We start from the raw sequence: 26,008 nt of genomic DNA, 5'->3' as shown, positions 1-26,008 counted from the left end.
TGACCTATTTATGTACTTTCAGAGTGTTGATGTCATAGCATTTCAAAGGGATATTGTATGTCTTGAGTGGTAACTTCTTTTAAGTAGGCCTAAAATATCCCCTTCTCCATTAATGATCAGCATGGTTCCCTGTAGTAATGGAAATTGTCATAGAATGTACTACTCATCCAGATGCCTGGGGTCATTCCCTCCCCCCCCCCCCCCCCCCCCCCCCCCGCCTTGCACTCACTGGCGCTGGCGCGCGCGCGCGCTCTCTCTCTCTCTCTGTCTCTCTCTCTCTCTCTCTCTCTCTCTCTCTCAGTTCTGGGTCCCCTTTGGCAATAACTGCAGTGTAGCCAGCAAATAAAAATAACCTCTAAGAAAAACTAGCTTGTGTAGCTTTTCTTTGGAGTTTTAAAAGGATGTGTTTTAGCAGGAGATACTGAGTACATACATGTTGGGAGAAAACTTTGCTAACCAGAGTATCTTTTGACCTGTTTATAAGGATTTTGTAGGGAAGCCAGTCCCTGTTTCTCTTGTGGGATTAATCATTTCCTTTTGACCTTGTGCTCTGCCCCTAACATGTTGCATTGATCAAATCCCGAAATCTCAAGTTCTTTTCTCCACCCCCCACCCACGGCCCCATTTGGGTCAGAAAAACCTGAGGTGCAGGAAACGTTATTTATCCTTTTCAAATTATTTTCAAAAACAGTTGCCTCCACTTTCCTGTTTTGTTTTTTCTTTAATAGGACTTTTGTGAAACAGACCTTTAAACTCCCCAAATTGTGATTGGAAATGTCACTAGTTCAGCTCAATACATTTGAAAACCTTTGATTGACAGTGTTTCTTGGGGGCAACAGGAAAAAGTTCTTTTGGATTCGGTTTGTTTCATTTCCCTCCCCACCCCCATTCCAACTCGGAATGGGACACCATTGATAATAGAGCTGATGCAGTTAGCAAAAGAGCCGAGTCAGTTACAAGCATGTACAGAATTGACTTTGTATGTCTTCCTCCTCAACTGAAGTCCCTCAGCTACAGTATAAAGTTGTTGGAAGCCTCTTAGTCGGTTGTCATCCACACCTTCTCTTCTGGTTAGTTTTACTAATGATAATAGAGCTGGCCGGTTTGGGAGCGATGGAGTTTAAAGTAATACCTCTTGTGCGCCAGTTACAGAAAATTTATTTTTTGGAATTTAAGGATTACAGGATAGCAACATTGGTATGTGGTTGTGTGCACGTGAGAGAGACGGGGAGGGAGGGGGAGAGAAGAGTGTATGAAAGTTGCAAACAAGAGAAAGGAAGGCTCCTTTGACCGTCATCCACAGCTGATTTGTTTGGGAGTGGGTGAGGAATATTCTGCTCACTTCCCCACTTGCAAGAAGCTATTCAGCAGGAGAGAGGATGCCTGGAACCTTCCTGCTGGAGTGTGCCTGAGGGACCTGTAACAACAAAGCCTCTGTATTGGACCAGCTGCCATCTTGGACCCAGTTCTTTGACAATTGGCCCTCACTCTTGGACTAAATTGATCACAGATCCCCTGGGGGTAGCCTTTGGATTGTGGGGCCAAGAGTGAAATTAGGGACAGGGACAGTGTTGTGGCCTACACTGGAGCCCCTGGGGGCACATCCTGGAGAAGGACACCGAGAGCTGTGTTCCTTCCCTCTGAGGGGGGGCAGGAGGGGGAGTTGGGAGATAAATAGGTTTTCTCCAGCTTTGCCAAGTGTCCACTTCTGGGTTATGCCTGGTGGGGTTGTACAGAAATGCGAGGTATTAGGGGCCAGGAAGAATGGTTGGAATAAATGCAGTGGAGAGGGTAAGAGTTTCCATAAGAGCCAGAAGGGTGGAGCCCTCAGAGGTGAGCACTTAGGAGCATTTGGCTAGAGGTTTCATCATACTAGGTTCATCTTTGGGTCCCTTGGGAATTGCTATAAAGTCCAGCATGTTAAACTTGAGGGATTTATTCTTGACTCTCAGGCAATGGGGAGCCATTGAGGGTCGTTGAGTTAGGGAGTCATGAAAAAAATCAATTAAAGGATTGATTTTTTTTGGCAGTGGTTGGCACACAGATAAAAATCCCCATGCCTTATGCTTATGAGACCCTAGCAGGTTAGGTGGAAGTTGACAGAGGTGAGCTTTTCAAAACAATAGGGGAGGGAGTGTTGTTACTGTTGACAGAGGCAGCAAGCACAGAGCCCCGCTGGTTTCTACCTTGGCTCTGAAGCCAGGCTCTATCACTTTCTTTTTTTTTTTTTTTTTTTAATTTTTTTTTTTTTCAACGTTTATTTATTTTTGGGACAGAGAGAGACAGAGCATGAACGGGGGAGGGGCAGAGAGAGAGGGAGACACAGAATCGGAAACAGGCTCCAGGCTCCGAGCCATCAGCACAGAGCCCGACGCGGGGCTCGAACTCACGGACCGCGAGATCGTGACCTGGCTGAACAGGCTCTATCACTTTCTGCTTGTGTCCTTGGGCAGGTTACTAACTACGCCTTAGTTTCTTCATCTGGAAAAAGAGGGTAATGACAGTAGTTACCCCATGTGTTCAGGACAAATTAATGTATGTAAAGCACCTGTCATAGGGCCGGACGCTAATGCACAGCTAGGAAAACATTTGCCATTATTAAACTCTGGGTCCGACAAAGCTTGGGTAAATGAACCTCAGGGGAGGGAGCCCTCTGCTTCGTTGAAGCCTCCTATATACGCCCTGTGTGGAGACTTTGAACATATAGAGAATTGCTAGTCATCCTAATCCAGAGATAACTATCAACATGTTAATATATGTCATTCTGTTAATATGGCTCAAAAGAAAAGTCCGCGCGTGCCTTCATTTTCCATTAAGATCATACTGGTCTACGGCCACACCACCCTGAACGCGCCCGGTCTCGTCCATTGAGATCATACTGTGAATATTGACTTGTATTCTGTCCTTTTCCATTTCACATTATACTGTGTAAATATAGGGTATTATTTGTTACTAATATAAGTAGTAAACTAAATCTGTAGCTTGTCTTAGCAATTAGTTTAGGGATGTGAGGGGAATAGCAAAAAGTACTTCGATTTCATTGAGTCTAAGTAGCTACACAAACATGCTGCAGTTTGGCATGGGATGAAAAATACACAGTAGTATTCAGTGATGTCCAAGCACATTCAGGTACTCCTCACTATAGATTTGATTAGCAAGGAATACTCGCACCTATTTTTCTTCCTTTAGACAAAGAGTACAATACTATGTATGTTACTCCTTATTTTTTCTGTAGCTTTAGAGGTCATTCCGTGGGTGTAGAGCATCTCATTCTTTTTCGTGGTTGCCCAGTAATCAATCTGCTTAACAATTATTTAACCAGTCTTGATGATGGACATTTAGTTTGTTTCCCATCTCAAAGATGGTGCCATAAATCATCTGTCTTTTTTTTTTTTTTTAATGTTTGTTTATTTTTGAAACAATGTGAAAGACAGAGTGCAAGCGGTAGAGGGGGGCAGAGAGAGGGAGACACAGAACCCGACGCGGGCTCCAGGCTCTGAGCTGTCAGCAGAGACCCGATGTGGGGCTCGAACTCACAAACCGTGAGATCATGGCCTGAGCTGAAGTCGAACGCTTAACTGACCAAGCCACTCAGGCGCCCCAGTCATCTGTCTTTTCAAAGAAATGTCTCATTCCTAGCTGGATGGCTTGAACATAGAAAGATATAGCTTAGAGCTTGTGAAGGTTCTTATTTACTGGAGAAGAGATCCTGCACCCCCCCCCCCCCCCCCCCCCCAAGAAATGGAGGTTAAAGCTTTTCCTGAGATCACATTGGGCCAGTGGTGAGAAATAAGATGATACGCTCTGGACCACAAGCATGTCAGGTCTGGAGTTCTGCTTTGTTTCTTTTAAGGGTTTTTTTAAGTGTATTGATTTATTTTTGAGAGGGGGTTTCAGATAGAGAATCCCAAGCAAGCTCCGTACTATAAGAGCAGAGCTGAAATCAGGAGTTCAGACAGTTAACTGATCGAGCCACCCAGGAACCCCTGGAGTTCTGTCAAAAGTGTAGGAGAGGCTTTTGGCTTAGGGAGGACCCAGGGAAAGATGTCTGAGGTTTGGCCCCTTTGGAAACTTACTGGAGGTTTTGCATCCTCCCCTTCCCATTTTCATAGTTTTATTTTCCACCACATTCTCCTGGATAGTTACTTCTGGAGGACCACCGGGTTCATAGATTCTGTCTCTGACATGGAAAAATGCTTCTGGACATGCTTGCTACATTGAGGCCCTGAGAGACGGTGACTAGCTCTTGGGGTTTGGGGAATCTTCATTTTTATTTAGCTCTCCCTGTGTGGCTGCTGCCTGACCATGACTTTGGTATGGAACCCGTGGATTCAATTTTGATGGAATCAGCTATGGGCAGAGTGAGGAAGGAAAGTTGAATGTCCTATTATTCAATGCCCTAGGCCTTAGTCAAGGAGGAAAGAAGGTATTGAGTAGCTGAAGGTATTGAAGTAACTGTCTAGCCATCAGCTCTTAACTAATTGAAAAGTTGTTTTATCTTTTTTAATAGATAAAATAAAAATGGTGTTTTGATGGGACACCTGGGTGGCTCAGTCGGATAAGTGTCATGATCCCGGGGGTTCGTGGGTTCGAGCCCCGCGTCGGGCTCTGTGCTGACAGCTCGGAGCCTGGAGCCTGCTTCGGATTCTGTGTTTCCCTATGTCTCTACACCTCCCCTGCTTGTGCACGGGCTCTCTCTCGCTCTCAAAAATAAACATCAAAAAAATTTTTTTCATGGTATTTTGATGATCGGTTGTTCCTCACTGTTCTGTAGGTACTGTACTCCGTGGAGCAAGTCTTTTCATCCTATTTGTCACTGGAGGTAGGCTAGCCAAGGTGGCTTGCTCACCGGTGGTGATCCAGTGGGGGTTGTCAGCCAGAGGGCCTGCGCTTCTCACAGTGTGGCTGCTGGTTCTGAGAGGGTGTTCTAGGCCCTTGGAAACATTGGCTCTTCTCTCCTTCCCGCCGCTCCCCTCCCTGTTTCATAGCCTGACTTGGCAATAGCACAGGTTCAGCCCAGACTCAAGCCAGAGGGGAAACAGACTCCATATTTTGATGAGAAAAATAGCAAACTGAGGGGTAGGCAGGGGTGGGGTGAGGGCATCGTTCTCAGGCAGAGGCATAGCTTGTGTCCGAGGAGCGCGGAGGAGTCTGGAGGATGGCCCCACCAGACACGGTGGGTGAGGGGAGCTCCTACAGGGCTTCACAGAGGGGCGGCTGCGATCGTCTCTGACTTTTATGAAAGGTGCTCCCTGCCTGGGGAGAAACCCGTTTCAAGCCTGCTGGTTACTCAGGGAAAGTGGCGGCAGGCCAGGCGCAGGAAAATCTGCGAGAAAGGATTCTGCGGCAGGCCCTGTCCCAGAGTGAAGGTTTGGGTTCGGGTTCGGGTTCAGGTTCAGGTTCAGGGATGATGGTGTTGGGGAACACAGCAGAGAGGCCCCTGACGAGAGATTTACCAGGAGAGGGAAGGGATGCTGAGTGGCACGGGCCGGTCCAGTTGGGGCTCAGTGCTGACTTCTTGCCTTGGCATTAACCGCCCCCCTCCCCCCCCCCCCCCCGTGGTACAGGCAGCACACAGATGGAGGACCCAAGTGTAAAGGTTGGGGTAACTGGCACTCCCTAGAGGCCCCGTCCCGGGTGGGGCCTGCAGTTCTTGGCTTTGGAAGGTAGAGTGAGAAGGTATCTCGCTTTCTCCTGTGATAGCATTCTTTGTCTGGAACTTTTCCCCCACCCATTCCTATTATTACACTTTTAGACTAAAGTCTCAGACTTCCCTTCCTTCAGGAAGTCTGCTGGGATTATATGCCAGGCCCAGTGTTTCCTGGTTTTCTTCCCCCAGTCCTGTCATTGCTGACCTCTTACTCACTCACCCCTCCTACTGGACTGTAACCTCTTTGAGGACAAGGGCACAGTGTGAGGGCTGGGAGTTCACGTGAAATGTAGAATGACATCTGCTGGTGGGGGTTGAAAGAGGTTCATCTGACCGGCTGTCCGGCCTTGTGGCCAGGCACTGTGGCCCCACAGGAAGTTGGGGATCTCTACAGGTCCCAGTTATCGTCCAGAACACTTTTTTCCAGTCTCCAGTTCTAAGAGAATGGAATCTCTCACATTCTTTTCAGCAGGCAGAGATGTTTGAGTGGCTTTACAGCATTAACAGCCCTGCCTTGCAAACCTGTTCCTGGAGTTTGATTTAACCTACCCTGTCCCTTGCCAGGCCAGAACCCTTACACCAGGCTGCCTTCCCTGTCGTCTGTGTTACAACTTGTATCTCATGTACTTTCTCTTACGGGTTCTGAACCACCAGCTGTGAGATTGTGTGATCCCCATTTTGCGGGCAGAGGTAGAGCTCAGTGAGCCAGCTTAAAACGAAAAGAGTTGAAGAAGGAAGGACCACTTTGACGTTTGAGCTCCTCGACATGAGGCGGCCCCAGTTGTGCCCTGGTCTCTTTCCATGTCTGGATGGATGCCTGGACAGTCACCGTAGCCTGTGTCCCTGGCTCCCCGTCTCCTCCTCCTCCTCCGACCCATGAGCCTCCAGCTAGCGTTCCCCTCCCGTCTCCTCCAGACTTTTCCCTGGGTGCGGGCCAAGAGCAGCGGTACTTCTTTGCTAAAGCTGTTCCTTTTCGTTGGATTTGTAAATCTTCTCTCTGTCCTCCTGTCCCGTTCTTTCCCAGAAGCCTTTTCAGGTTTACCTGCCCCACCTCCAAGGCCATGCAACCACAATAGATCCCGCGAAGGGAGTCATTTTGTACAACTTTTCTGGATGGCAGTTTTTCCAAACTGCCCCCCAAGTATCACGTAATCTGGTTAATTCCTTATTTGTTGTACTGATCCTTTCTAGTGGGTTTCCAAACTGAGCCACGTTGGAGATTTACAGGGGGTGCCTGGACACGTGCACGTTGGCCCCGCCCAGATTGGCCCAAGCAAGATTTGTAGGAGACTGGAAGCTTCTTCGGTTTTTTCGTCTGTCTTAATCTCCCAAGGCTCTTAGCCCAGAGCCTTAAATCCAGTGTAAATAGTAAAAAAGAGCGGTAAACACAGCACACATCATAAGGGTATTGTGGACTCAGACTCGAGTCTGCAGCCTGAGTGCAGGCTTCCTCTGGAGACCAGGAGGGAAGTGTTGGGAGACCAGGAGGCTCTCCGCAGCTGACAGGAAGGAGGACCGTCCAGCCCGAGCGAGACTCCGGGCGGTGCCTCGCGCAGAGTTTTCAGTGCGGTGGGGTTACTGTGGTAGAACAGAAAAGGAATAAAAGCCCACCCGGGCCAGAACCTGACAGCACATCGCAGCCAGTTACAGTCAACCCTTGCACAACACGAAACTGCACGGGCTCCCCCCCAATAGATACAGTGCAGTGCTGTAAATATTTTCCCTTCCTTACGATTTTTTTTAAAAAGTTTATTTTGAGAGAGAGAGAAAGGGAGTGGGAGAGGGACAGAGAGAGAATCCCAAGCAGATCTCGCTGTCCGTGTGGAGCCCGACGCAGGGCTCGAACCCACAGACTGTGAGATCACGACCTGAGCTGAAATCAAGAGTCAGATGCTTAACTCACTGAGCCACCCAGGTTGCCCCTTCCTTACGATTTTCTCGATACCGATTTTTCCCCTCTGCCTTTGTTGTAAGAACACAGTATATAATACTTGTATGTACAAAATATGTGTTAATCCACTGGAAGGCTTCTGGTCACTAGTAGGCTTTTGGGGAGTCCGAAGTTAGAGGTGGATTTTCAACCATGTGAGTCATCAGTGCCCCTGAGCCCCGTTATTGCTCAAGGGTCAACTGTATTTAGATTTCTCCTGCCTCAAAGCTCACAGTTTCCCGGTGTAGGTGCTAGCCAGAATATGAGGGACTTTAAAGAACAACAACAAGAAAAAAACAACCCAAAACGCAACAACACCAGGCCAGACAAGCGAGTCAGGAATTTCAGGACCCAAGTAGAGACCAATTGAAGGGCTACTCTTTCCTTTTATTTTCCTCCTGAAACTTTAGGTCACATAACCGATACCCCCTGGCGCTTTGTCTCAGTGTTAGAGCTTGCAGATTTTCTTTTTTCCCTTTTCCCTCATCCGTGCAGGCCTGGCTTTCCCCCATCTGCTGAACTCGAGAGTGTCTGCTTGGGCTGTGGGCCCGTCGGGGGGTTCTGTCTCTCACTACTGTGTAGGGCAGGAGGTGGGGGCCCCCCGATTGTGTTACCTGCCGAGTCAGGGTCGGCTCACTGCCCAGAGGTTGTGCTAACAGCACACAGGTACAGCATGAAGAGCTGCCTCATTCCCACAAGACTTCCTTTATTGGAATAAAGTGGGATTTCTGAGGGAGTTCCGTATTTGAGCCTTGAGAAAATGATGGTAATGAGAAATTGTTTCATCAGAGGAAGGAACAAAACAAAAACACCAGGCTTCTAAAGCGGAGCTTGACTCCAGTGGTGTTACCTGCAGCATCCCCACACCTGGATCTTTTTCCTGATTTTTATCTTCTTCCTAGTTGGTTGGTATTTCTCTGCCCCAGATCCTGCTGGCCCAGTGGTTCCTTGACTATCCCCAAATCCTGCTGTGATGAGTGCTTCTTTAAGAGCACAGCTGTTGGAAGAGCTCTGCACACTTGTGGGAAAGAGGACTGAATGATTTTCCAAGGGACTAGGGCTTTGTTGGTCTAGGGGCCGGTCCTGATTTGGCAGCCGAAGCAGTCCTTAAGGCTTATCCCTGTCTGTCCCTTGTGGTTCCAGCACAGGCTGGGCCCTTCTTACTCAAGATAGGAATCTGGCCTTCCTGTTCTTCTCCCTGTTGGACCAGTTTCTACTGGTTTGTCTAGGCTCCTGGTCCCACCCTTTGCTGCCTTTGGTTTCTGTTCCCCACACCCTTCTTTTATAAGGCCTTATATTTGTTAGTGGTCTCAATCTGAGATTTCTGCTTCACCTTGTTTCAGTAGCTCTCCTGCCCTACCTGTGCCCTACCTAGGGCCCCTAGATCATTGATAGAAAGTCTCCAAGAGAAGGCCTGCCCTTTAAACTGGGAATCACAGAACCATCCCTGGTTCCTTGGGTGACTCCCAGCCCACATGGCAGGAGGCTGTCTATAGGGTTTTTTGTTTTCTTTTGTTTTTAAATGTTTATTTTTGAGAGAGAGAGAGAGCGCAGAGCGCACGCGAGCTGGGGACAGGTCCGAGAAAGGATCCAAAGCTGGCTGTGCCCTGAGAGCCGAGAGCCAGACGTGGGGCTCAAACTCCTGAACCACAGGATCCGTGAGCCGAGCTGAAGTCGGACGGTCTGTCCCCAGAACCACCTAGGTGTCCTGGCAGGAGGCTCGTTAAAGTTGGTCTCCTAGCTTGGCCTGGCTCTGGCCAGCCCAGGGCCCCTTTGGCCTTTTGGGGGTGTCCTTGGGACCAAGTTTCCTATTGTTGGAGAAGAAGGAATGGATGGCTTAAATTAATTACCTAACAAACTGCTACCTTGAAAAGGGTTTAAAAAGGAAATCCATTTCCTGGCAAGACTAACCCTTCCCCTTTGCCCCCTGCTGTTCCACTAGAGACCTGGCTTGCACCCCCTCTGCTCATGCTCACGCTCTCTTTTTGCCTTTTACTCAGAGGAAACTGTGGAGAAAGGTTCTGGTGACTCCTGCGGTGGTGGGGGGAGAAGAGGTGCTGCGAGTTGTGTCTGTCTGTTTTAACGGGGATGGTTTGGAGCACTGTGGAAAAGCCCAGGCTTGCGCCTGGAGACACATCCCCATGCTTCACAGACATGCACACCTTAGCCACTGTTGCCCTGGGCACTTGCATTGACAATTCAGAAGCCATCGGCTGCCTTCTTCTTTGGTCTCCTTCCCAATTTAGATGACACCTGCCTGCAAACAAGTCTGGATGAAAATGGAGTTTCTACAGTGATTAAATACTTGGTTAACCTTTCGATTTGGAGGCAGTGCCTGGTTAGCGAAACCCCGCTCTTAAAATTGTCAGTGATCGTGACCCTGTAACCTTGGGCCATCAGGAAAAGTGAGAGTTGGGCCTCTCTTACCCAGGGCAGAGTAATCAATGTGTTCGTCCAGCTACTCAGGAATATAGAACTTGATGGAATGGAGAGAGAATGGGAAATTTTTATTTTGTTGTGTTGGAGGGAGAAAATACGACTGGTAATATTTAAAAACCTTTTTTGTTATTATCTGAATCTTTATTTCTGCTTCCTCCCTGGGATAATTTTCCCCGGCTGATGAGTGACTTTCCTGGCTTTAAATTCACCTGTCCACATGATCTCAGCCACAGAGGCAATTGAAACCCCTTTTGCTACTTGAGGGAGTGAAAAGGTTTCAGGTGCACAATGTTGCCCACTGTTTAAGAGGTGAGGACTGAGTTACATGACCACCTACAGAGTCTGGCCATTTTATTAAGTCGGCCTCCCAAGCACTACCTACTTGGGTCCAGAACACAACAGATTAAAATTGTGCCTTGCTTTTGTGACCTTGGAGGCAACCAAATCTATCTTTTCATGTCTGGTTTAAAAATCTATAATTTACGTGGGCAGTGATCTCAGTGTTGGCACAAATCTCTTTTATTTGCTGCTGGAAGCTGTGTGGGCCACTCATTAGTACATCAGAGGTCAGATGCATGCCGGGGCAGCAGCTGGGACACTGATGATTTCATATGGCTTTGCGTGACCGCTGGCCGCCTGTGGTGCTGTAAATCGGGCTCAGAGTTCTAATTTTTTCAAAACCTCTGGGGGAGTTAGTCCAACACTTGCCTCTTGCTAGATAGAATTTAAGAAAAACAATACCTAATGGGAACATTGTGGGAAGAATGGTAGCAACCTATTAGAAGTCAATTATGTGGGGGGCCATTGGAGTGCCTCATTGATGGGGCTGCACGAGAATTTGTTAGGTCCTCAGCTATGGGCGCCTCACCACCAAGTCTAGGCTGCAAACCCCACCCCAGGGATACTAGGTGGTCAGTGGGAGGGTTCCCCCCCTTTTTTTGGGGGGGGTGTAACTTACATAAAATGAACATAATTGTACATTGTGAATTTTGACAGTTCTATACCTATGTAACCACCCCTTTCCTCAAGATAATAGAAGAACTTTCACCTGCAGCTTCTCTTCTGGTTTTTTGATCTTAGTTTTGCCTTTGTATAAATGAAATTATGCAGTATATTCTTTCTATTTTTTAACACTTCTGATTTTATTAAAGTTTTAGAAGTGTACTTGAACATTTCTAAATCCTTCATCAAACATCTCTAATGTCTTAATAAACATTTTGAAAGCTTAATAAAAGATCACCGAAATTCTCTGTATCACCCCCTTTCCCCCCAAAACGTGGTTTTATTTATAAATTTAATGTTTATTTTTGAGAGATAGAGTCGGGGGGGTGGGGGAGGCACAGAATCTGAAGCAGGCTCCAGGCTCTGAGCTGTCAGCACAGACCTCGCTGTGGGGCTCAAACTGCATGAACCGCAAGATCATGACCTGAGCTGAAGTTGGGTGCTCAACCGACTGAGCCTCCCAGGCACCCCATCACCCTTTAATACCTAGTTTGTTCCTTTTTTTTTTTCTTAACTGTGTTTTTTTTTCTTTCAAGTTTTTATTTTAACTCCAGTACTGTGAACATACAGTGTGTAATGTTAGTTTCGGGTGTGCAATTTGGTGATTTAACAATGCCACACAACGCCCTGTGCTCATCACAGCAAGTGCATTCCTTAAATCATATGTACATTTTTTCATTTTGATTCTGGCGTGTTCTGAAGTGTCCCTCAGTGCCATGTCACGTAACTTGGATCTGTCGGAGGACCCCCCAAGCACAGGTGTGTCCCTTGGCAGTGTGGAGAAGATACTCCTTGCCTGCGGGCCCTTGTTAAAGCCTTCGGGAAGTGTGGGAGACTGGGCTGTGGGCACTGAAGCCTGCGGTCTTGGTGAGCATGGTCAGCCGGGAATGTGCCTCAGGCCGCATGGGTTGGGCAGAGATAACAAGGCCCAGCCTGCAAGCTGGAGTCCGACCTGGAGACATGTGTAGTCCAGGAGTGCAGGTTGGGTTCCCCAGGGGCGGACGCTGACCAATGAGTTCATGAGCAGCTCCCCGTGTAACGCAGGGAGGAAGCAGGATGGAGGCAGGCCCAGCAAGGGCATGTGTGTCACTGGCACCTGAGGCAGAGCCTGACTATCTGTGTGCAACATGAGGGATAGAGCCCGGAGAGGGAAGATACTCCAGGCGACAGAAGTGGGGCGAACAGAAGCACCGCCACATTCTCTCCTCATCCTCACCCCCAGAATTGCCATGTATGTTTTCTCACACAATGTGACACCACGATTAAACAATTAGGGGTGCCTGGCAGGCTCCGTCAGAAGAGCACGTGACTCTTGACATCGGGGTTGTGGGTTCGAGCCCCACATCAGGGGTAGAGATCACTTTAAAACAAATGGGGAAAGGAACCTGTATGTGGCTTGGGGGGGGGGTAGCACAGAAAACTCAGCTGAGCAGCACACGGCTCGTCCTGATCTTCAGACTAATTTCTGTGGTGGCACCAGCACCAGCATTGAGTCTGAAGCTGTTAGAGCCTGATGGCCTTCCTGTTTTCAGCGCTTCCTTTCCGAATTTGCCTTGTCCACGGAGTTTACAAACTGTGGTCTGGAGCTGAGCAGGCTGCTCTGACCCCAGTTTGGGCTGTTCCTGGATACCTGCCCCACCACTAGGCATAGTCTTGACTCACTCTGTTGCTGATTTCACTTGGAAATGGATTTCATTCGCCTCGTTGGCCAGACAGGCACTAGTATGTGTCCAGATCGTATATCCTAACCCGTGCGATCAGATGTGCCTCAACATTTAAAATTTCCGATTTTAGGGGCGCCTGGGTGGCGCAGTCGGTTAAGCGTCCGACTTCAGCCAGGTCACGATCTCGCGGTCCGTGAGTTCGAGCCCCGCGTCAGGCTCTGGGCTGATGGCTCAGAGCCTGGAGCCTGTTTCCGATTCTGTGTCTCCCTCTCTCTCTGCCCCTCGCCCGTTCATGCTCTGTCTCTCTCTGTCCCAAAAATAAATGTTGAAAAAAAAATTTTTTTAAATTTCCGATTTTAGAAAGTAAATATTGTACAACAACACAAGATAATGGGCATTCGCATTTCTCCAGCCAAGTGCTTGAACTCTTATACTAAATGGTATAGGTTAAAATCATAAATCATTTGCATGCCTGTTTGGGTTTTGCTGACAAATAGCTTATGTAACAACTTTCAGTTTTGAGAGCCTGTTGGATTTTGGAATTGCAGGAAGGGCATCGTGGGTTTGTACGGGACCCCCAGTGTCTGTTTCAGATTTTGGAATTGCAGGAAGGGCATCGCGGGTTTGTACGGGACCCCCAGTGTCTGTTTCACTGAGTGTTTGAATGCTAACCCCTGAGACTACTGAGTGCCGTTTTTATTCCTAACACCTCTCTCTCCGTACATAGCCCATCGCCCGAGACCCCTCACTGCCCACCTCTAGAGGTGTCTCCAGCGAGCAGCCCCACTCCCCCCATGCCCTTGTGTTTAGGACAATCTCCTTAGCAGCCGTTACTGAGGATGCAGAATTCCCTGAGCTTTTCAGTCTCAGTGTCCACTGAAGTCTTCCAGCCAAGCAGAAGTGGAATCTTAACTCCCAGTCCCAACACGGACCGTCTCATCTGGTGTTCCCCTGCTGGCTTTTTGTGTACGTTTGGTCTCATCGGGAACAGAAACTGGTACTCGACGGCCTTTCTCTCTTCACTTGACTTAACAGTTAGCAAGTTGGAGAATCCTTACTATCCACACTCGCAAGCACATTTGCCTTCCTGTACATCAAGTGATGTAGCAATTGTACGTATTACCAAATTGAAGACATTGAGGTATATGAAGAACAAGAAAGTGCAACACTGAGTTGCTCGGGATTTTTTTTTTCTTTTAATCAGGAAATGGCTTTAAAATTGTATCAGCAGGTACTAATTGAATAAGCCTGTGGTATATCCACAGGCAACATACCATGCAGGCATTTATAAAAAGGGCAGCCTGAGCCAGAACATTCTCCAAGTTAATACAGCTTAAGAGAAAAAAAGCTAGCATAACATGCTTCTGTTTGTCTTTTAAAACAATTCACCTATGCACAGAATGTAACGTTTTTGGATGGTTACATAAAGTAGAAACATTGAGAAATGGGGGAGATTTAAAAAAATGATTTGCACTTACATATTTTTTGCAGTAAAATGGCATATATGTTCCCTAAAATTTCTTCATGCTAGATTTTATTTTTAAGGAATCTCTACACCCAACGTGGGGCTCAAACTCAACCCAAGATCGAGAGTCACATGCTCTATGGACTGAGCCAGCCAGGAGACCCCCCTCCCCCAGTTTTTTGGTTTTTGTTTTTTGTTTTTTAAAATGCTTCATGCCTCTCCTCCTCCCTCCCTGGCCACCTTAGCTTATCCTCAGCTGGGTTCTGCTGACCGGAGCTGGTAGTGATTGTGCATGAAAATCGGTCCAGATTCCTTTCTTTCCCCTCTTCCAGGGCCCCTGGGGCCCCCAGGTTGCAGCACGGGGCCAGGGTGCAGGAGGGACTTCTTCCTCAGGTTTGGATTGTGGGTTTTGGAGCACTGGCATTCTGCATAATTTTCCCTACATCAAGTAAAACTTGGTTCTGATGTTATTTAATAGACTTCGTTTCAGAATAGCTGGACTCTACTCCTTGAACTTGATTTAATGTTTTGCCTTTTTTTAATTGGCATACACACACAGGTAAGGCTTGTGGCCCAGCCATCCTCCCCTTGATTTCTATGCTGGGAAACTTGGAAACCCTCATGGGTGGTTGGTGTGACCTCCTTTTGTCCAGGCCGGAGTTTGCGGGAGGCCAGAGGTCCCCAGTCGTTTTAAGGGATGTGAAAAAAATCTCAGAAACGTCAGCATACAGCGGTTCTGTATTTCCGTTGGGGCGTTTTGATGACATCCTTTCAGTTTCCATTCTTCAGTGATCTGGGTCGTTGTATTTTAAACTGGAATCTCCTTTCAGATGCGTGGTGCTCTAATAGGAGTCGCATGTGGGTGTGTGTGTGTGTGCGCGCGCGCGCGCGCGTTCGTTCCGTTCCTTCGTTTCTTGTTGGATCACACAGGTGGTATAAAAAGTAGATTCTAGAAGTGCACACCCAGTCTTGTTCATTAACGCAGCACTTTATTTTAGTACCGGCTAAGGCCAACCTGCCTACTGAGTATTTTTACTTATTTATTTTTTCCTTAACCTCTCTCCTTCCTCTCCCGCTGGGCCCACATTCCTAGGTCTTTGTCTCTGCCTGGTATTTTAGAAATTATGGGAGAGGAAGGCAGTGGGTGGGGCGTTCTGGAAGCTGGGGGCAGGGAAGAGGGTGGTCACTTGCAAGGTCAGAGGTCGAGCCTGCTCCATTCAGCTGGGGCAGCCAGATTGTCGCCATGCGAGGAGGGGGAGGGGTGGGAGGGGCCGAGGAGGGGGAGGAGGGGGAGGAGGGGTGGGAGGGGCCGTGTCGTACATCTGCCCGGGAAACCCCTAACAGGCAGCTCCAGGCCCTAGAATTCCTGCCGCCAGAGGACCACTCCTTCTCCCCCTCATGGCCTCTGCCACTCTTCTGGTCCTTTGGAAGACGTGGGTTCCAGTTTATTCTTTTAAAACAATCTTCGAGCTGTTTCAGAGAGAATTGCACCCATGTGCACGCTTACCTGTTGACTCCAAAATTGTGGGTTTTCGACCTTCGAAATTGCAGGTGGAGATATGGAGCTTCTAAATGGAGCATGAAATCCTCCCAGAGTTTTATGCCGAACTTCAGCTAGACAGTTGATAAAAATCGACCAGATTTCCAGTTTTTGGATACCGTTCTTTGAAAAATCAATAGCTCATGAATTATAAGCACCACTGGAGCTATGCTGTTCTACTCGCCCTTCTCGCCCTTAGCTTTTTTATTACCAACAAGCTGGGTGTCCCCCAGGGCCAGCCCCACCGCTGTGCTGTGCCTACGGTCCAGGACCGAAATCAGGTGTGTTCTGGGCACAGTCCCGGGGAGCCGATGCCAGGCAGGATTGCATCAAGAGGGGCCCAGTGCCAGGGGCTCTGGGGCACCCTGCCGCTGCTTGTTCGGACCAGGATTTCTCTTCTGGCCTCTTCCTCAGCAGAATGCTTTAAAGCCTACCATTTGCGAGGTGTCTCCTATGCGCATTATCCAGGCTGTGGATTTAAATTTAATGGTTATTTATTTTGAGAGAGAGGGAGAGAGCCATTGAGCACGCCCTCACGTGCGCTCAGGCAAGCAGGGGAGGGGCAGAGAGAGGGAGAGAGCGAGAATCCCAAGCAGGTTCCTCACTGTCAGCACAGAGCCCAACTTGGGGCTCCATCCCACGAACTGAGATCATGACCTGAGCTGAAATCAAGAGTCGGGCGCTTAACGGACTGCAGGCTCTGGATTTTAAAAAACCCAGAAGAACCACCTTGGTTTCTTGCAGTCACACAGTTGGCACCTGGAGCCTGGCTTCCTTGCTCAGCCCAGAGTTATTTCAAAGGACTTTGGGTTTCTGGTGTTCAGCCCCCGAGGTAGGGTTCCCAGGATTTCAGGGATGGAGGCGGTCTCTGGAGGCACCTTGCTGGACTGCTTGTGTTTCACAGACGAGGCAAGCCCGGTCAGGTGACTGGATAGACGTCCACGGCCAGATGGTGCCGGGCTCGGGCTAACAGCTTCCGGTTCTTTCCTACTCACTGCGAGCAAAAGCCGTTCTGTTCACGGAGACTGAAGAAAGCCAGGGGACCCTGGTCAGTCCACACAGCTGTCCAGAGAAGGGATGAAGAGGGGATTGCTTACTGTTTGGCAGGGGCAGAGAGGACAGAAGGTTCAGAGACATGCCCCATTCGAATTTCAAAGGAGCCTACAGATGGAAGGTTTTCACACTTCACATGAGCATAGGAGTGACCCCTTTATTCCCGTGACAAATGGAGGGAGCCAACGGGCAGGCAGGAGGTTGAGTTGTTGAAATGGGGTGGGGGAGGGTGCTTTAGCCCCACATCATAAAAAGAGACTGTCCAGGAATTTCCCCCAAGTCTATCCGCTTTAGCATCTTTTGGTTAGCATTTAAGGTCAGCTTGAAAATTTTAGCTTCATCAGATTAGACGATCATTTCTAAAATGGTGAACCCGCTTCGAAAAGCGATTGGTCTTGGAGGCAAATTACGGTCACCAAATTTCAGTCGCCCTCGGTTGCTGGGAAGGTACTGCACTGGCCCTCGTCTAGTCACAAAGCTGATCCCATTTCTCTCCTATAAAATGGGGCCCATAAACTTACCACATCGGAACCATTTCTTAGAAATAGGAAGTGGGTGGCTCAGTCGGTTAAGCGTCTGACCTCGACTCAGGTCGCCATCTCGAGCTCCACATCGGGCTCTGCTGACAGCTCAGAGCCCGGAGGCTTCTTGAGATTCTGTCTTCCTCTCTCTGCCCCTCCCCCGCTCGTGCATGTGCGTGCTCGCGGTCTGTCTGTCTCTCTCTCTCAAAAATAAATAAACATTAAAGAATTTTTTGGGAAAAAAAAAAAAGAAACATAATCTAAGTCTTTCCCCGATTTCTGAGTCCAGCGGTCCCTAGAGAAGCAGCCTAAACCACGCAGGACCACACAGCCCCCTTCTGACTCCCTGCACCCTCAGCAGAGTCGGCCTGTGGCCCTGAGCTTGTCTGGCGACACCATCTCCCAGCGGATGTGCTCGGAGCAGCGTCTGGTTAGTTAACAAAACAACCTGAAGAGCAGACAGTCAGCATCCGTACTTTCGCCCGGGCTCCTTTCTGCGAGGGTCTTTCTCCTGGGAACGTCGCGGCCCTCCCTGCCCGTCTGCGAGTCGGGTAACGCTCTGCCTGCTCTGGGCCGGGCTTCCGCGCAGAATCGCCTGGCCTCGGGTCTCCCACCCTGGACACCACGAGACCTCGGAAGGTGCTCGGTGCTCTGGTGAAGAGCCAGCGTCTGGCGGGTCTTCCAGAAGGCTCCAGTTGGCCGCCCTGTTCTGCCCTTGCTTGCTGTGTGGCCCTAAGACGCCTCGACCTCCGGTCTTCATCTGGGGATTAAGCGTATTGTGTGGGCAAAAGCAGCCCCTCGGACACCGCTTCCCTTCCTGTTGTGTGTTGGCTGGCTTTTCCCCAAGCCCAGGTATGCCGGCGGCGAATGGAAGCCCTGCTCTCGAAAGCCGTCCGGCCGACGTTGACAGAGAGCGGTGCTAAGTGCCCTGCTCCGTGGAAGGATACAGCTCGACTGGCCCAGTTTCTGTGCCAAGGAGCTTCCGCTCTTGAGAGCTCCTCATTTATCAGCAGGTGAAGGTTGTGCCAAGCCGTGTCTCCCTCCCGGCAGGCTGGGCCCCAGGGAGATACAGAACATCACAAAGCAGTTCTGTCAGCGCGGGCTGCCTCTCGGGGTCAACTCCTTGGAACAACTTGGCAGGAAGAAGAAAGACAAGAAGCTGGCTGACCTTACCACTAGCTTTTTGCCTTCGTTCCAGAAGCTTAAGCCCAGAGCTTGCCCGAGTGCCTGGGAGAACCATGCTTTGCACTTTGCGCTAATCTCCTTGATGGGGGGGGACTGTGGCTGCGAGCTGCCCTGTGAGGGTGATTAATACTGGCTCCTAACTGTGTTTCACACACCCAGAGGGTGGGGTGGCAAGACACATTTTTCTGGTATATTCTTTCATTCGGGCCACCAATCTCAGACCAGGGAGGTACAGTCTTAGAACTTTTCAGGGCAATTAATCTGAGACCTAGGGAAAATCTCATGCCAGGAGGATTGTTTTGTTTCGTCTTTGCCTTTGGAGTCTCGGTTAAAGTTCTGAATGAAACCGGAGTGGAAAGAGAGAATTGGTTGTTTTCTCCTTGAGGGGGTAAGAAAGGAGGGCACGCTGCCCGCGGTTGGCTGCGGCGGGGGTGTGCTTGCTAAGTGGGAAGGGGGTGTCTGGGGTCTGGCATCCACAGAACACCCCTGAGGCTGCCTCCCTCCCCACTAGTCCCAAATCTCATTAATGCTTGTCCCCTCTCTGGTCCCCAGGTGTTGCACCTGTACTGTGACACCTGCTCAGTGCCCATCTGTCGTGAGTGCACGATGGGCCGGCACGGCGGCCACAGCTTCATCTACCTCCAGGAGGCGCTGCAGGACTCCAGGGCACTTACCATCCAGCTGCTGGCCGACGCACAGCAGGGCCGCCAGGCCATCCAGGTCAGTCCCCCTCTTGCCCTTGTTCTTTCTTGCACGTGCAACCTGTCCCACTCCCTTTCAGATGGCATGTGTAGGTTACCGGGCAGGCTCCGGTGTGTGGGGCCCTGGGAACAATGACCCACACGAGCTCCTGTGACCTCCCTGCAGCAATAATCCCTTGGGGAGGGGGAGGGTTTGCCAAGGGGGATGTGGCCAAAGTTGACTAGCCAGTCAGGGCTTGTTGCGCACACTTAAGCTCCCTCCCCTCCTCTGCCCTCCCCATCATCTGCCTGTTTCTCATCCAGCCCCCTCCCCAAGTACAAGTGGGCATTAGCATACCTCAGCTGGGACTGCAGAAAGACGGGGCGCTTAATGCTTGCCAGGCAGATCTCTCCGCTGCTCAGATTTATTTATTTATAGGTGAGACAGAGGTGAGCAACAGAAGAAGTTTAAGATAAGGTTCAGAATCTCAGAGTCTTTCCCAAGCAATAAAAAGTCACTTCCTGGTAACTGAGTCCCTTGTTTCTGTTGAGTCCCCCATCCCTTTGGGTTTAGGAAGGGACACATGTAACTTTGGGGAATAGAAAAGTTCTCTTACCATTGAGTGATAGCATGCCTGAATTGATTTAAAATCTTATTGCCTGGTCCAGACGACAAGGTTTTAAGAAAAAATCATGAGACGTTTTCCTTGTAGGAAAAGCTTGAAAGTCAAGGAAACATTGCTAATCATTGAGCAGAAATTGAATGAAAAGTTCACATTCTTAGAGCATTTGAATAAGTGAATTGTGTAAAAAATTTAAGACCTTTTTTGGAAGTGGTAAGGAATTGATCATGTGCTGTAAAGAAAGGGCAGAAGGGGGCGCCTGCCTGGCTCAGTCGATTCAGCATCCAACTCTTGATTTCTGCTCAGGTCATGAGCTCGCTGTTTGGGAGTTCGAGCCCCACATCGGGCTCTGTGCTGACAGTGCAGAGCCTGCTTGGCATTTTCTGTCTTTCTCTCTCTCTGCCCCTCCCCTGTTCACATCTTCATTCATTCATTCATTCATTCATTCGTTCATATTCCCTCCCTCTCCCTCCCCCCCTCTCCCTCCCTCCCTCCCTCCCTCCCCTCCCCTCCCCTCCCCTCCCCTCTCTCTCTCAAAATAAATAAAGTTAAAATCAGGAAGGGGCAGAAGGATAGTTCTGGGTTTTAATAAGTTTCTCAGCAGCTGTCCTGTTCCTATGCATGATACTGAAGTGGTCTTTCTGAAGAGTCAGATTGTCTGTTATTCAAGCCCTGTGACTAGAGGTTTGAGCGTCTGTTTCTGCAGTGACTACTTCTGGCATATTCTAACGCCAGAGCGGGCTGCTTTCTTCTCTATGCCTTCAGAGTGGTTCTTGGTTGCTCTTCAATTCTTGGTTGTCAGCATCCCCTTTAGCGCATAGTTGTATTTTATTTCTGTTCCGTTTTGGTGAGCTTGTGTCCCCGAGTGGTTGGTGGCTCCCCTTTTTACGGCAGTGGGGACTCCGTCCGTTGCCTTACCCCGCTGGTGTCTTCTGGACCTGGCTGCTGTCAGCGTCACCTGGGGAGCCCCAAGACCTGCTGCGTTTGGGTCCTGCCCCCCCCCCCCCCCGACTGTGGCTTCATCTTATTAACCCCTTTCTGTCCTTGGAGATTGAGAACACTCTGGGGTCCTTGAGACATGATTCACAGAATTGCTGGTGCTCTCCACTTTCTGGGATCAGCCACTCTGGAAAGAAGAATGAGTTGTCATGATTCGCTAGAGACGTAAAGAGAGACCTGTGATCTGTGATTGCAAGGATGAAATCTCAAGGAACTGGAAATTTGAGAATTTCACGGAGAGGAGAGAGAAGTAGTCAGACAGAGGATTTTGTCTCCCATGCTTAACTTCCTGCAGCGAATACAGTCACTGTTAGCAGACAGTCTGCTGTGAGTAATAAGAAGAACCTAGGGGTGAGATTCAAATATCAGCAGTACTGCTGAGCTCAGTGGGGCATTTTGGGGAGGAGCCAAGTGGCAGGAATGAGATGGGAAGCTCAGTTTGTTTAATCATCTGCATGGCCACATCCAGGTATACCTGCTGAACATCATCTGCATAGATTGTGAATGGACTGCTTCAAGGTCCCTGTGTAACTGGGAGTGGGGGGCGGGGAACGCACCCTTTTGGGGCTCTTGGTTGCAATTCTTAGGAACCTACTCTCAGCCAGTGATCCAAAGATTGGGGTATGATTGGACAGCCATTTCTGTCTGAATGTTCTTATCAGGTTCTCAGTACATTGACTATTCCTAAAACTATGTCGTGGCCCTCTAATGAAAGTAGAGAGGTTCATACCTGCTAAGAAGTCTCCTGAGTGTTAGAAAACACGGCCCTTCTTTTCCCTGAGTTAACTCTGTGATGCCTTTGGGGGAGGGAGGGGGAACTGAGGTAAAGATGGAGAACAAGTTAGTTTTGCTCAAGTCATTTGGTGAAGGGTCAGTTTGTTCCCATGTGAGCCTTAGAAACAAACCGTCTCCAAGGTCAGAAGACTGGTAGGGACCCACTCTTCATTGTGAACAAATGTTTTGCAAATGGGTTCCTTCTAGGAGGTCAGGACATCATTGAAACTGATTTAGTGAGAACAAGGAGGAGTTTGCTTTTAACTGAGCCCCTGCTATTGTATTTAAGGAAGAACACAGTTCTGAAAGCTTCAGGTAGAGTTCCTGTCTCAGTGATGAATCTAAAAACCATTTATAAAGTATGCCTGGAAGATGTTGGAAAAATCCATCACTGGCTAGCACAGGGTAGGCTCTGGTTTATTTTCATAGACATAATTAAGAATTAAGACTTGTGTGCAAGTATACAAGTGTTTTTTCCTTTGTTGGTCACTAAGCAGTGGAAAGGATGTCGGATACTGAGAGGTTCCCCACAGGGTAAAGAAGCGACCTTGGAATGCCAGGAAAGAACACTACTTTGGGTGCATGGTGCTTCAGGCACTTGGTTTCTTGCATTGGTCAATGTTCATGAAATAAATGGCCTAACCACATAATTCATACACTGCCATTTAATAGCGTTTATATTAGAGAATACAGCAGATAGCATGAAGGCTGTTTTTGTTTTGTTTTGGTGTTAAGTGGGGAAGGGGCAGAGAGAAGTAGAGAGAGAATCCCAAGCAGGCTCTGTGCTATCAGCTTGGAGCCCGATGCGGGTCTCAAACTCAGGAATCATGACCTGAACTGAGATCAAGAGTTGGAACGTAACCAACTGAGTCACCCAGATGCCCCTGATTTTTGTTATTAATGTGAACACTGGAGAAGGAAGGAGGAACATAATTAACATAAAATTTGGGGGAGTGGTAAGCTATTTTAAAACACACATCTAACTGGTGCACACACACACCCTTTTATACATCCCTTAACTCCATTTAAACTAAAATACAGGGGCGCCTGGGTGGCTCAGTCGGTTAAGCGTCCGACTTCAGCTCAGGTCACGATCTCACAGTCCGTGAGTTCGAGCCCCACGTCGGGCTCTGGGCTGATGGCTCAGAGCCTGGAGCCTGCTTCTGATTCTGTGTCTCCCTCTCTCTCTGACCCTCCCCCGTTCATGCTCTGTCTTTCTCTGTCTCAAAAATAAACTTAAGAAAAAAAAAATTAAAAAAAAAACCAAAAAACTAAAATACAGAATGATTCCGGTCACAGGGTAAGAGATTCTCTTTTCTTTGGAAGGACATTTAAATCGCAAGTTTGAGGGGCAACTGAGTGGCTTAGTCAGTTAAGTATCTGATTCCTCTGAGGTCATGATCTCAGGATTCATGAGTTTGAGTCCCACCTAGGGCTCTCTGCTCTCAGCACAGAGCCTGCTTCAGATCCTCTGTCTCCCTCTCTCTCTGCCCCTCCCCTGCTCGTGTATGCACTCTCCCTCTCCCTCTCAAAAATAAACATTTAAAAAATAAAGAAGGGGGTGACTTGGGCCTAGATCATGATCTCCTGGTTCGTGAGTTCGAGCCCAGCATCAGGCTCTGTGCTAACAGCTCAGAGCCTGGAGCCTGCTTCCGATTCTATGTCTCCCTCTGTCTACCCTACCCCACTTGTGCTCTCTCTCTCAAAAAGAAGTAAGTGTTTAAACTATTTTTTAAAATAAATAAATAAGTTGCTAAGTTTGATTTGGACATCGTTGGTCTAAGAAACTGTCCTCAACTTGTTCATTTACCCTTTCTTTGTTCTTTTGTTGTTGTTCATTTACTCATAATATTATTGAATAAATGCATCATTTGGGAGCTTTTAAATACTTCTCGTGTGTATTGGCAAGTCAGGTTGAAGAAGCAGGAGATATTCTGGAAGTAGGCTTTATTTTTGCCAATAACTTAAGGCCTCAAACTGAGTAAGAAGTTGTAAGGAATAGTTGTAAGAGATTTAAATTATGATAGCAAACACCAAAATAAAATCCTAGTAAGGGTTATTACATGGAAAGGAAGGAGACAAGTATTAAAAAAAAAAAGAAAATGCAACCTGGAGGTAGATATATTAGAAGTGATACGAGGAGGGTGCGTGAGTGGCTCAGTCGGTAAAGCGTCCGACTCTTGATTTCAGCTCAGGCTGTATCTGTCTCACGGTTCAAGATTGAGCCCTGTGCCCGGCTCTGCACTGATAGCATGGAGCCTGCTTGGGATTTTGTCTACCTCTCTCTGCCCCTTCCCTGCTGGCTGGCATGCTCGCTCGCTCTCTCTCTCTCTCTCTCTCTCAAAAATACACTTAAAAGAAGCAATACAAGAAACTTATGCATAATTTTAAAGTTTTTATTTTTTGTAAGTAATCTCTACACCCAACATGGGGCTTGAACTCACGACCCTGAGATCAAGAGTCACATGCTCTTCTGACTGAGCCAGCCAGGTGCCCCCAAAATGCATGCATGTTAATAGGAGAACAGCAGACTAGCAAATGGGGCAGAGAAATAGTTACTCTGAAAAGATCATAATCAGTAGGCACAACTTTTAGGAAGGAAGAGACAACACAGGTGAAGGAATGAAAGGGCTGCAGACACCTTGCAAAGACACAGCCTGACCACTTCATATAAAGTACAGAAGTGTAGGGGCGCCTGGGTGGCTCAGTCAGTTGAACGTCCGACTTCGGCTCAGGTCATGATCTCGCGGTCCGTGAGTTCGAGCCCCGCGTCGGGCTCTGTGCTGACAGCTCGGAGCCTGGAACCTGCTTCGGATTCTGTGTCTCCCTCTCTCTCTGACCCTCCCCTGTTCATGCTCTGTCTCAATCTGTCTCAAAAATAAATAAACGGTAATAAATAAATAAATAAATAAATAAATAAAGTACAGAAGTGTATTCAGCCTGAGCAGTAACCAGTCATAATGACACCAGAGCACTATTTTGGATAAGTGACGGAGTAAGTACACCACACGTGATCTTTGTGAGTGGGAGAGCATGTTTTGAAAAATATCCAGAGCTTTAAATATGGAAGGAACTCCGTCCTCTTAATAGGAATCTCCAAGGCCGTGTCCTGCCTCCTGAAGGTGCAGCTTGTACCAGTAGGAAAGGTCAACAATAGGAATTTTAAGGTTTTTCAGCCCCTTCCATTCATAGAGTTTGGGATCACATTATAATACAGTGTTAACTAAAACTAGGAAACCCTGAAATTGGTCCAGGAAAAATTATGCAAAACAAGTAAAGATGCATAAAAAAATTATGGGAGGAAGTAGAAATAAGCCAAAATAGGAATAGTGGCGTTTTGCTGATTATGGTGGGACTGAGGCAGTTTTCTTTCCCCCAGTTTTATTGAGGGAAATGGATATTCAATGAACTGTACGTATTTAAAGCATATGAACACATATATATTCAACGTGTATTTCAGCCATGAAAACACAACTATGTCAAGGTTAGGAACATGTTTATCACCGTCAAGTGTTTTCTTAAATTCTTGTGATGGTACCTGCTTTCCAGGTCCCAAGCAATTTATTCACCCCATTCTGTCATAGTTTAGGATTTTGTTTGCTTTATTCCGGGAGGAAATGAGTTTAGCCATGAGTAACAGGCCTTCACTCTGCTCCCAAATGTGGTAGCTTAAATATGCAAGGCGTTAATTTCTCCTGTTTCAAAAAGTTATTCTAGAGGTACAGAAAGTCATTGGGGAATCCTTCAGCTTTGCTTCGCCATTCCGCGGTGTTGACATTCATACCTTTGGCTACAAATGGCTGCTGGAACTCACGATATAGCATCTATATTCTGGACAATTGAAAGGAAACAGGCATGCTCCCGCCTTTTATAGAGATTTCCTAGAAGGCTGCATGGCACTTCTCAATTGGTCAAAATCCAGTCTTTTGACTGCTTCATTCGCCAGGGCGTTTTTCCTTCCAGGTGTTTATTTAAATTCCAGTTAGTTAACATACAGTGTAATATTAGTTTCAGGTTTAGGATTTACTGATTCGTCACTTAAACGTACAACATCCAGTGCTCATCACAAGTGCCCTTCTTAATACCCATCACCCATTTAATCTAGCCTCCCCACCCACCTTCCCCCCAGCAAACCTCAGTTCTCTATAGTTCAGAGTCTGTTTTATGGTTGGCTTCTCTTTTTTTTTTTTTTTTTAATTTTTTTTTTAACGTTTATTTATTTTTGAGACAGAGAGAGACAGAGCATGAACGGGGTAGGGGCGGAGAGAGAGGGAGACACAGAATCTGAAACAGGCTCCAGGCTCCGAGCTGTCAGCACAGAGCCCAACGCGGGGCTCGAACCCACGGACCGCGAGATCATGACCTGAGCCGAAGTCGGATGCTTAACCGACTGAGCCACCCAGGTGCCCCTATGGTTGGCTTCTCTTTCCCCCCGCCACATGTTCACCTGTTTTGTTCCTTAAATTCCACACATGAGTGAAAT

The 26,008-nt window shown here is 48.1% G+C and overlaps 1 protein-coding gene across 1 annotated transcript in view; it reads left to right on the top strand.

Moving 5' to 3' along the window:
- Positions 1–26,008, top strand: part of TRIM71 (tripartite motif containing 71) — a 63,562-nt gene that overhangs the window by 24,329 nt on the left and 13,225 nt on the right. Inside the window, exon 2 of the mRNA XM_047098970.1 lies at positions 19,002–19,169. Coding sequence (XP_046954926.1) covers positions 19,002–19,169 — 168 coding nt within the window. The remainder of the gene's footprint in view (positions 1–19,001; positions 19,170–26,008) is intronic.

Source organism: Lynx rufus, unplaced genomic scaffold, assembly GCF_022079265.1.
Source record: "Lynx rufus isolate CCGP_SWC_20201006 ecotype Redwood Valley unplaced genomic scaffold, mLynRuf1.p SCAF_5, whole genome shotgun sequence".
NCBI lineage: Eukaryota > Metazoa > Chordata > Mammalia > Carnivora > Felidae > Lynx > Lynx rufus.
This window is presented reverse-complemented; position numbering and strand designations above follow the sequence as displayed.